Source organism: Leptodactylus fuscus, chromosome 2 (genome assembly GCF_031893055.1).
Source record: "Leptodactylus fuscus isolate aLepFus1 chromosome 2, aLepFus1.hap2, whole genome shotgun sequence".
NCBI lineage: Eukaryota > Metazoa > Chordata > Amphibia > Anura > Leptodactylidae > Leptodactylus > Leptodactylus fuscus.
The window spans coordinates 116,765,528-116,777,674 of NC_134266.1; the positions used below are offsets into that span (position 1 = coordinate 116,765,528).

General features: G+C 43.7%; 1 protein-coding gene across 1 annotated transcript in view; it reads right to left on the minus strand.

Moving 5' to 3' along the window:
- Positions 1–1,688, minus strand: part of SMPDL3B (sphingomyelin phosphodiesterase acid like 3B) — a 28,453-nt gene extending 26,765 nt beyond the window's left edge. The window contains exons 1-3 of the mRNA XM_075264557.1: positions 1,671–1,688; positions 1,367–1,564; positions 1,059–1,272 (exon numbers count right to left, since the gene is read on the minus strand). Of these exons, the coding sequence (XP_075120658.1) occupies positions 1,059–1,272; positions 1,367–1,427 (275 nt within the window). The 5' untranslated portion in view covers positions 1,428–1,564; positions 1,671–1,688. The remainder of the gene's footprint in view (positions 1–1,058; positions 1,273–1,366; positions 1,565–1,670) is intronic.
- Between the last annotated feature and the right edge of the window lie 10,459 nt (positions 1,689–12,147).

Here is a 12,147-nt window from a genome sequence, read left to right on the forward strand (position 1 = left end):
TATCAGCAGATTCTTGAGAATAATGTTCAAGAATCAGTGACGAAGTTGAAGTTACGCCGGGGATGGATATTTCAGCAAGACAATGATCCAAAACACCGCTCCAAATCTTCAGGCATTCATGCAGAGGAACAATTACAATGTTCTGGAATGGCCATCCCAGTCCCCAGACCTGAATATCATTGAACATCTGTGGGATGATTTGAAGCGGGCTGTCCATGCTCGGCGACCATCTAACTTAACTGAACTTGAATTGTTTGTCCAAAATACCTTTATCCAGGATCCAGGAACTGATTAAAAGCTACAGGAAGCAACTAGAGGCTGTTATCTTTGCAAAAGGAGGATCTACTAAATATTAATGTCACTTTTCTGTTGAGGTGCCCATACTTTTGCACCGGTCAAATTTTGGTTTAATGCATATTGCACATTTTCTGTTAGTACAATAAACCTCATTTCAATCCTGAAATATTACTGTGTCCATCAGTTATTAGATATATCAAACTGAAATGGCTGCTGCAAATACCAAAATATTTAGAACTAAAAATGATTAAGATTAATAGGGGTGCCCAAACTTTTTCATAGGACTGTATATGGCCATCCTCTAAGAAACTATCCAGAGCTGGCCATAGCAGTGGTATACCAACAGAATTTATATTGAATATTAGGGAGGGATGTAACGTCTATAGAAAAACAAACACAGTCAGGAATCTGAGCTTCATATGAAGCAGTTCATGCGGCACATGAAAAACATTCCTGACTGTGTCTTTAACCAGCGTTTTATTATAGCTGGAGCTGCAGTCTTGGCAGAATGTGAAAGCGGAGAATGCTTAGAGCATTGCTAGTGGAAGGTTTACAACCAGTTTACTTTTCGAAGGAAACTAGAAATGTTAATAAAATATATTATATAATGTCCACCAAACACCCATTGACATTAGGGAGTAACACTTTAAGATGCCGTGCTGTGAGTTAATGAAAGATCCCTTCCAACTCTTTCACCTTTACATGGAGGAAAGCACAGTGACTAGTGAATGCCGATACCTCTGCATGCACTTTGTACTCACCCAGTCCACAGTATGAAGTCCGGGTTAGGCAAGATACTTTTCATTGCATATATGGATGAGTTTATAAGAGAAACTGGAGAGTCGCACAGATAATTCCCCCATTTCCCTGCATTTGTAACCGGCTGGTCCCCTGCAGATGGACACACTTTTTCAGGGTCCGCGGTCACTGTGTAGTTTGGGTCTAGATGCAAGTCTGTCAAGTGCCAGAAGTAACCTAGGAAAAAGACAAATCAAACTATTTAAGTTGAGAATCCAATATATCCATTTGTATCTTACAAACATTAGTTTTCTTAGGTCATCTTGCTTACCTCTATCAGATGAGGAGAAAACAGTGTACACTACCAGAAGCTGAAAGATAACAGTTCTCATGGTGAAGGGAGGCCGAGTCTGTGTAGACTTGATTCAGAACCTCCTCCTTCTACTCCTAACTCTTCAGATCTGATGGTCTTTTCAGGAAGTGCAAAATGTTATGTATGAAAAACTTCCCATTCTATGTAATTTACAACCTACAGGACAGGGTGATACGCATGTCAAGTTATGTTATACAGTTTTACAGCTTAAAGAACTAGGAAGAAAGAAATGTCCTGCACAGACAGAGCTGCAGTAACTCACTTTGATGCTGTTCAGTTCATAGGAGCCAGGTTTGGTCTGGAAACTACAGCTGACATAGATGACTGATTAAAGGGGTTGTCCAGGCAAAAAAAAAAAAAAAGGCCAGCTCTTTTAAATCAGGGCTCGCTCACATCTGCGCCTGGGACTCCATTATGTAGGTTTCCGTTTCCTGCATAAACCAGAGCAGGAGACGGAAACCTGCAGGATTCTTTCTCACCCACTCATTTGAATGGGTGAGAAAGCTGTCCGGCCGTGAGCGTTTTATGCTCTCCGCCGCGAAACTGGGTTTTTTAATCCGGACACAGAGTCGGACATGCAGTACTCTGTGTCCGGATTTAAAAAAACGGTTTCGCAGCGGAGAGCATAAAACGCTCACGGCCGGACCCAGTCTGTGCTTTCCGTCTTCTTGCATGCAGAAGACGGAAAGCACAGAACGGAGACCAGAACGCAGGTGTGAACCTAGCGTCAGCTGGGGACAGTAAGGGGGAAACAAAGGCAACTCACCTGTACCTGTTGCTCTGGCATCCTCCCCACATCCAGATTCTTCTGCTCCTCCGGCATCTCCCAGGTCTCTTCCAGTGTTCTGTTGAAGCTGCTGATTAGCCTAAGCGGTCACCTGCTTAGACCTCAGGAAGAGCACCCGTGATGTCCCAGATGGTGACATTGCAGGCCCTTCGCTGATTGACCTTAGCAGTCACATGCCTGATGAGGCCAATCAGCGGCTTCAGCGGAACTTTTTATTTTTTCACTGCCCCCAGCTGATTTAAACTTTAAAAGGGTTGTCTATATTTGTCTGGACAACCCCTTTAAGGGATGTGTGACAATTTTGGGCCAGTGGTCTCTATTGAATTGCTTCATCCAATATGATATGGACCTTTTCTTCCTTATCTCATGCTTGGCTCTTGCAAAAACTAAAGCTGTGCTGCGATTGGTTGCTATGGGTAACTAAACCTATTTTGCTTTGATTTATATAGCTACTCTCTTTGGGCCAGACAATATGGACTAGATATGTCTTTCTGTGTCAGGATATGGAAACTTGAGACTACTATTAAAATTAATCAATAAAATATTAAAATGAATTACAATAACATATTGTATATCAACAAAATAAATAGTGTCATAAAGCTTTGAAATAAATAGTATCATACAGTAGGCTTAGGGGGGTGTTCACACTTCCGCCACTGTTCGCCCCAAGGTTTCCATCCTAAACCCCGGGGAAACTGGACAGGGGACGACTTGTCAGTGGTCAGCTTTAAAACCCATTCATTCATATCGCCAGTGTCCATATGCAGCTTGCAGAACTTTGTGTCCGTGCAAAAAAAAAAAAAAAAAAAAGGTTTCCAGCTGCATACAGACACCAGTGGCGGACAGCCATTGTAGTGTGAACACTCCCTTACAAAGAAATGCAAAAGTAAACCTAGTGTTAGTATCACAGCCTTTATTGTGACAGGGAAGGGGGATAGTTTAGTTATTGTAATGTGGCAACCAGTCAGTCCTTTAGGCTTAGAGAGGAAATTCCTAGTGTATGTTGGAATCAAACATGGAAACGGAGCTTTCTGAACTGTGAAAAAGGCTCTGAAATTGGGCCAGATTTCATATTTAAGGCTCCATGAAGTGGACAGCAGCTAAAAAGCGCTGTGGGAAAAACGGTGGTCGAACTTCATTGCATTTTTTCCTGTAGTGCTTTTCACAGAAAGTCTGCAGTTTTCCTCTGAGGACTTTCTGCTTCAATTATACCTTATCAGAAACCTCCAGCATTTCCGTAGGTATAATTGACATGCTGTCAGTTCCAAAAATGTGATAGTTTTGGAAATCGCAGCATTTCCCCTGCAGGTATTTTTCCCCGCAATGTGTGGATGGGATTCACCACGTGGAACTTAACCTTACTGACCCAACCATTTTTTGCATTCCTCTGTCGACACATAACTTTCTACAGTTTTCCCACCTATATAACTATTTAAGAGCTTGATTGTTTTTGCGGGACAAGTGTGTAATGGAACTATTTTGTGGTAAATGTATGTAATTGGTTAATGGTTAGATGCAAGGCCACATTAAAATCAATAGCAAGAAATTGGCTGACAACTGCGAGCAGTAGAGAGAGCTATCTACCACTAGCACAGCTACTCTGCGTGACAAGACAGACCCGTATATGCCTTCTCCAGAACTCCCCACAAGGAAAGATGGGCTTTGTTGGATCTGGGGATCTGAATTGTTACCAAACAGATAAATGTACTAATAATAAATGCACTGCTGCAGAAACCAACACAAAGTCCAGTCCTTACAAAGAGGAGTGGATGCAGAAAAGTCAGGAGAGCATGTATAAGCAGAGACGAGAGACAAAAGCAATAACGAAAACTAAACAAGGGTCACAAATCCAGCCAGGAATGTTGCAACAGAATTAAGAGGTAAAAGGGGAATCCGAGGAGCAGTAGCCTGTAGCCAGAGTTCAAGCAGGTATACACAGACTATAAAAGTCAATTAGTCGGCACCTGAATCCAAAACTGAGCAGCCGATAGGTCAAGGCATGGAAGTAAATAACCGAAAAGCTTCCCTGAGTTGTCACAGCAACCATGAAGAAGCAGCAGCCAAAGAGACACTCCCCAGGACCCTATTAGTTAGTTTTTTATTCTTCCGGCATTCTCCTCCTCCTCGTATTTCAACAGGCCATGAGAATGGCCTATAAACCTATATAACGATTACTTCATACATCAAACATGTAAAACTTAAATTGGAATGGTATTATAGGGGTTTTCCCATCTCACTTTTTTAGCAGATTGCTTGCTGTCTCTTCTTCTCAGTTCCCTCCATCTTGCTGAACGGGACACTGAAGTATCACAATACTTAAGCAGATCAGATAATATGCACATGCTTGTAGAGAATGGACTCAATGCTATCTATTTGTTTACATAGAGAAATAACAGACAGGGCTTTATCAGCAAACTGCAATTAGCTAAACAGATTGTCCTCCCAGTAGACAAATGAGTGACATCACTTGTCTTATCTCACAGGTCTGTAGTTATGGTAACGCGGTGTAAACAATAGGAGGAATAACATCACATAACAGGCAAACACAGCAGCATTTCTAAAGCAATATATTTAGGAAAATTCTTCAATTTACATTAGCTACAATTATAGATAATGATGAAGGAGTCCCCAGTTTCTCTCCCTTCAAGGTTCTACAAGACCCTCGGGAAAGCACTCGTGTAGCAGACCACGGGAAAATGGATGCTTTGATATGCGCAGTCGGCTCTGCCCAAACCTGGAGTGGCAGGGCTGATTACACATACGTGATATTTTACAGATGTACAGTGCCATGTGATGGCTGTGAAAGGCAGAAAGAGGAGGGCAGTAATCAGAAGCAGTGGCGTAACTAGGAATGGCGGGGCCCCGTGGCGAACTCTTGACATGCCCACCCCCCCTTCCCCGACCGACCGACACCAAAGACCTCGACCGCAAAGACCCCCAAGTATAATAATAGTGTTTGTGGAGCCCGTGGCGTCACTTACCGATCCCAGCCCCTGCCAGGATCAGTAAGTAAATAGGGCCCGTTACCAGCTGGAGTAACTCCAGCCGGTAACAGCCTATTAAGAAAAATAAAAAAATGCAGGGGTACCGGCTGTCACTGGGCCCCTAATGTCCCGGGCCCTGTGGCAGCTGCTATCCCGGTAGTTACACCCCTGTCAGTAATGGACACTTATCCCACAGTCCATGTGGCCGTGTACTCTGTGATATATGAGCTGTCTAAGGGGGCATTCACACGGAGTAACGCCGGGCGTGTATCACAGCCGTACACGCCGGCGTTACGGCAGACTGCCGAACACTTCCCATTCACTTCAATGGGAGCGCTCGTAACAGCGGCGTTTACGAGCGCTCCCATTGAAGTGAATGGAAAGTGTTCGGCAGTCTGCCGTAACGCCGGCGTGTACGGCTGTGATACACGCCCGGCGTTACTCCGTGTGAATGCCCCCTAAGGAGTCATTTCTGTTTAGGAAGGCAAACAGCTAGTTAGATGGGAAATATAAACATAGCCGACAATGCAAGAACTCCCAACATGAGAAGAATTTCCGGTGTGCCCTCAGAAACTGAAACACGAGGAGGGAAATGATGAAGGAGCCCCCAATTTCTCTCCCTTCAAGGCTCTACAAGACCCTGGATCAAAGACTATATATGGTTCTAATTTCTGTGATGCATAAAATGGTGTCTGGCTGTTCGTTGAACTAGCTGACCCGTGAAGCTAGACTATCTAGTAGCCTTATGTTCAGATAAGATAAGTCATTTGCATATTAACAATTGTTAACTAGCCATAGTTACTAGATAAGTTGTGAAGAACACAAAATTATATAACTCATCTAAAACTATTTGAAATGTATGTTAATCAATTGTATTTCTTGGTGGTTACACCCTGTCAAAAAGGGTATAAATAAACAAGGTAATCCATCCCTTTTTGGGAATGCTGATGAGTTCATGTGACCTGATCCCCTATGTGACAGACCACCTGCGCTGGTCTGCCATTACAATAGGATCCTTCAGATGGGGCAATCCCTTTAAAGGGGTATTCCCACGTCGCATACTCACCAGTCTTCGTTGCTGTAAAATCTTCTGTCTTCCTGCTTCGTTGCGTCATTGGTGGGAGGGGTTACATATGCAGAGCCAGTGGCCAGCGGCTTTGCATATGTGAATATAGACCCGGCATCCGCTGTAATAGAGAGGCGGATGCCGGGGACAGTTAGACGCCGACACAGATGTACAGATGCCTGCGACATCGCTATGCTCCTGCCCTGCATGAAGCCAGCAGCGATGTTGCAGGCATCTGTACTGGCGTCTAACCGTCCCAGGCATCCGCCTCTCTATTACAGCGGATGCCGGGTCTGTATTGGCGGCTCCTTCCCCCCAAAGGGTAAACTACACCCCCCCCCTCCAGGCTCGCTCCCGTACACTTAGCCCCTCCTCCCTCTCCCCTGAGAGCAGGCTGATACATCACTTGACTTATGACCAGATAAGTCAAGGGATGTGTCAAAAAAAAAAGAATAAAGTAAGATAGTGGACAAACAAAGCAGTTTTGCTGAAGCAGTGTATTTAGGAAAAGTCTTACATTCACATTAACAAGCAGTATAGATAGGATCCGTGTGATGGGACAACCCCTTTAAGGCTCACTAGAAACTAAATTAATGGGGGTTTTCTGGGATAAAATAAGAATTAAAAACTAAACTAAAACCCCTCCCCCCACCTAACTTCTAATTTTTTTCTAGGACTCTGATGGGGACAGGTTGATGGACCTATCTTGGAGGAGGCTGTGAGAAGTGGCAGTGTATAAAGCTGTCCAGCAAGATTTTATAGGGGCCCTGCAGTTACTTGTTGGTACCTGGAAAGGAGCCAGAGGTCAGGGAACATTATATGTTGTCTCATGAATCTATACATGTATGACTGACATATACACTCACCGGCCACTTTATTAGGTACACCATGCTAGTAACGGGTTGGACCCCCTTTTGCCTTCAGAACTGCCTCAATTCTTCGTGGCATAGATTCAACAAGGTGCTGGAAGCATTCCTCAGAGATTTTGGTCCATATTGACATGATGGCATCACACAGTTGCCGCAGATTTGTCGGCTGCACATCCATGATGCGAATCTCCCGTTCCACCACATCCCAAAGATGCTCTATTGGATTGAGATCTGGTGACTGTGGAGGCCATTGGAGTACAGTGAACTCATTGTCATGTTCAAGAAACCAGTCTGAGATGATTCCAGCTTTATGACATGGCGCATTATCCTGCTGAAAGTAGCCATCAGATGTTGGGTACATTGTGGTCATAAAGGGATGGACATGGTCAGCAACAATACTCAGGTAGGCTTTGGCGTTGCAACGATGCTCAATTGGTACCAAGGGGCCCAAAGAGTGCCAAGAAAATATTCCCCACACCATGACACCACCACCACCAGCCTGAACCGTTGATACAAGGCAGGATGGATCCATGCTTTCATGTTGTTGACGCCAAATTCTGACCCTACCATCCGAATGTCGCAGCAGAAATCGAGACTCATCAGACCAGGCAACGTTTTTCCAATCTTCAATTGTCCAATTTCGATGAGCTTGTGCAAATTGTAGCCTCAGTTTCCTGTTCTTAGCTGAAAGGAGTGGCACCCGGTGTGGTCTTCTGCTGCTGTAGCCCATCTGCCTCAAAGTTCGACGTACTGTGCGTTCAGAGATGCTCTTCTGGCTACCTTGGTTGTAACGGGTGGCTATTTGAGTCACTGTTGCCTTTCTATCAGCTCGAACCAGTCTGGCCATTCTCCTCTGGCATCAACAACGCATTTCCGCCCACAGAACTGCCGCTCACTGGATGTTTTTTTCTTTTTCGGACCATTCTCTGTAAACCCTAGAGATGGTTGTGCGTGAAAATCCCAGTAGATCAGCAGTTTCTGAAATACTCAGACCAGCCCTTCTGGCACCAACAACCATGCCACGTTCAAAGGCACTCAAATCACCTTTCTTCCCCATACTGATGCTCGGTTTGAACTGCAGGAGATTGTCTTGACCATGTCTACATGCCTAAATGCACTGAGTTGCCACCATGTGATTGGCTGATTAGAAATTAAGTGTTAACGAGCAGTTGGACAGGTGTACCTAATGAAGTGGCCGGTGAGTGTAAATGAACTGTGTCAATGAACGTATGACACAGGATTAGGGCTGACCTGGACACCTTAGAGTTATACAGAAAGTCCGGGTATTCTGCTGACCGGCTTGTCCGTCCTGATGCCCAGAGACCTCTGACTACCTGGTGAAAAACAGCCTTATCCTGTAGAGGTTGAGAAGTTTATAAATTGCCACTCTGTTTGTCCTCTCTTGCCTGTCCCATATGTATGGAAATTATGACATAGGTTTAGAATGGCTTCTTGTCAAAGTTTTAGTTCTCACTGCTGCATTTAGTTGCTTTCTGTGCCATAGAAAGAATGTGAGGGGTTCAAGGGGTTCCCAGCAAGGAACTCCAGTGGGGACGTGTGATAGGCAAGGCTATACTGTAGCATTGCCTCCAGTGGATAGTGCTGCCTCGGAAGTGTGCCCACAGCACTGTGGTAATTGAGACTAAAATGAGTGCTGCCTCGAAAGTGTGCCCACAGCACTGTGGTAATTCACCAGATTTGCCGGCACTTGAGTAGTGAATTACCAGGAGCCGCCCACGAAATGTGGGCTACACAGAGTAAACGTCCTCCTAAAAAGGAACCAGAAAAATGGGCCTCTGCAATGGATATTATGCAACGCGCAAAGGGTACGGAAGCAACTAAAAGACTGCAGACAGATGTTAAAGAAATTGAGGGCAGGAGTAAATGGGACATTGGATGAACAGACATGGCAGAAATTCCTCACTAACTGTAAGGCTTGGTTAGAAGACTACGACAAACTTGACCAGGCAATGACAACAACTGCACATAAAGCTAAAATCACTGATAAAGGGGTTGTGTTTGAGGTGTGGGATGAAATTAAGTTGCCAGCAAATAATATAACCCTTCATGATGTTAAGCCTATAAATCCCCACAACTCATTTTCCCCCATTGCACCACCTCCATATAACATCCTGGAGGGGTGGACATGTCCTAAATGTAGTCAACAAAATTGAGGGAGAAATGCGCAGCCTGTGGGGTTCCCAAGCCACATCTACATGTGGGCTTATATCCACTGGTCAATAAGGCCCATTGTGCAGTGAGAACAGGACAGGTAGAGATATATGACTATAGTGTATACCAGCCCTGGCGAACTGCTGGCAATGTGCACCACTTTACCAGACCCCCGCACTGTACCCAGAATGTTCCTCCGTAAATTGGAAAGTATCCATAAGGCGCATCATGCCACCTGGAGAGACCTAGAAAGTCTCCTAGAGACCAAAGAGGGGGAAGTACTTAAGAACCAGATAATTGCAACGGCACCAGGCGCAGTCCTTGCAGACAAAATTATAGACCAGTCTGGTATAGAATTCATAGCTGCTATCAAACTTTGGGTGCAAGAACAACAGGACAATCAAACTGACAATTTTATAACACAGGCCCAAGACTCTAAGCAGACAGTAGTCGACTATGCTACAGCTTTAGAATAGCTCTGGCTTGACTATGGGTATGAGGCAAATGACAGTAAGGACATTCGACTTTTAAAAGCACTCATACAGGATGCTCTCAAGAAGGCCCACCCCAATTGGCGGACCTCCCAGTTCCCTGACCTAGTGGCCATAGCTAAGAGAGCTGAGCTTGAATTACAGACTAAGAAAAAGGCCTGTAAAGGTTAATCAACCCTTCAGACCAACGGGTAGATTTCAGAAAAACAGAACAAGACAGGCCCCACATGATAAAAGTGAGGTAGAATGTTGGAATTGTGGGGAGAAGGGACACTATTCAGCCAAGTGTACTCTGTGATATATGAGCTGTCTAAGGGGGCATTCACACGGAGTAACGCCGGGCGTGTATCACAGTCGTACACGCCGGCGTTACGGCAGACTGCCGAACACTTCCCATTCACTTCAATGGGAGCACTCGTAACAGCGGCGTTTACGAGCGCTCCCATTGAAGTGAATGGGAAGTGTTCGGCAGTCTGCCGTAACGCCGGCGTGTACGGCTGTGATACACGCCCGCCGTTACTCCGTGTGAATGCCCCCTAAGGAGTCACTTCTGTTTAGGAAGGCAAACAGCTAGTTAGATGGGAAATATAAACATAGCCGACGATGCAAGAACTCCCAACATGAGAAGAATTTCCGATGTGCCCTCAGAAACTGAAACACGAGGAGGGAAATGATGATGGAACCCCAATTTCTCTCCCTTCAAGGCTCTACAAGACCCTGGATCAAAGACTATATATGGTTCTAATTTCTGTGATGCATAAAATGGTGTCTGGCTGTTTGTTGAACTAGCTGACCCGTGAAGCTAGACTATCTAGTAGCCTTATGTTCAGATAAGATAAGTCATTTGCGTATTGCTAAGTAGCCATAGTTACTACATAAGTTGTGAAGAACACAAAATTGTATAACTCATCTAAAACCATTTGAAATATATGTTAAACAATTGTATTTCTTGGGGGTTACACCCTGTCAAAAAGGGTATAAATAAACAAGACAATCCATCCCTTTTTGGGAATGCTGATGAGCTCATGTGACCTGATCCCCTGTGTGACAGACCACCTGCGCTGGTCTGCCATTACAATAGGATCCTTCAGATGGGGCAACTCCCTAGAAACTGAATTAATGGGGGTTTTCTGGGATAAAATAAGAATTAGAAACTAAACTAAAACCCCTCCCCCCACCTAACTTCTAATTTACTTTAAAAAAGAAAAAAAATCTATAATTACCCAGATTGCCAGGGCAGTGACCAGGTACACTTTCTGCAAATCGTGTTCCATACTATTTCTCCGTTTCTGGAAACAAAACATCACCAATACTTCCCCCCCATCTCATTATACTTACCTATCACTTCTTTTGTTTCTGCCGTCACCTGTGCAGAAGAAAAAGCTGTCAGGACAGAAGAAACTGACCTCCAGGACACAGAAGACAGATAAGTATAATGTGGTGGGGAGGGGGCTGAGTTAGGTAGGTAGATAGATAGGGCTAGTAGTTCACAGGCTAGCTAGGGAAACAGGAAGGGTTGTGAGAAGGGGAGGGGGAGTGAGTGTGAAGGAGATCTGAGTGAACAGTAATGCATCATGGTAGCTGTAGGCTAAGACAGCAGGAAACTACTGATGTAAATAAATGCAGAGGATCCCAGAGAAATTCAGAAATCACTCAAAACACTGCTAAAGGTATTTTAGCTCACTTAACCCATTATTAGCACTAAAATACCATTTATTGATTTTTTTTACACCAGTCGCAGGCCTTTTGTCATATTTCAAATTATTACCTAGAAAGCTTCTTTGTACCTCGTTCTATGCATTGGGTTTACAAGGTACCTAGGATTAATGACCTAAGTCCATATATTTCAATGCAGAAGAATTTACATTCAATGGAATAATGGCCTAAGTCCAATACAAACTTACTTACTTCACTCTCGTTGGTCATTTTTTCATTGAAATCGTGACTTCCGGTCTGTTGTTTATATTAGTGTAAAAACTTTGTCTTATTGTTTAAAAGGCTCTAAATCGACTTTTGCACATATTTAGCGCCGAAAAGGGAGGCAGGTAATTATTATTCTTCATCGTTTAATAATAGTAGTAATTAATTAATAATATTAAATAAATAATATTTATACATGAAGTTGCAATTTTTTTAATAAATAATACAATTTATGATTAGGATTAACGGTGTTCATTAGCTGATTACATTGGATAGATATATTCCACAATAATGCCCGTTTGCTTTAGGCTAAAACTTTAAATTTCGTTTTTCTCACAATATTGATTTTTGGACTTAGGCCATTTTTCCGTTGAGCTCTTCATATATATATTTACTGTGTGTATATATATATATATATATATATATATATATATATATATATATAGCTCT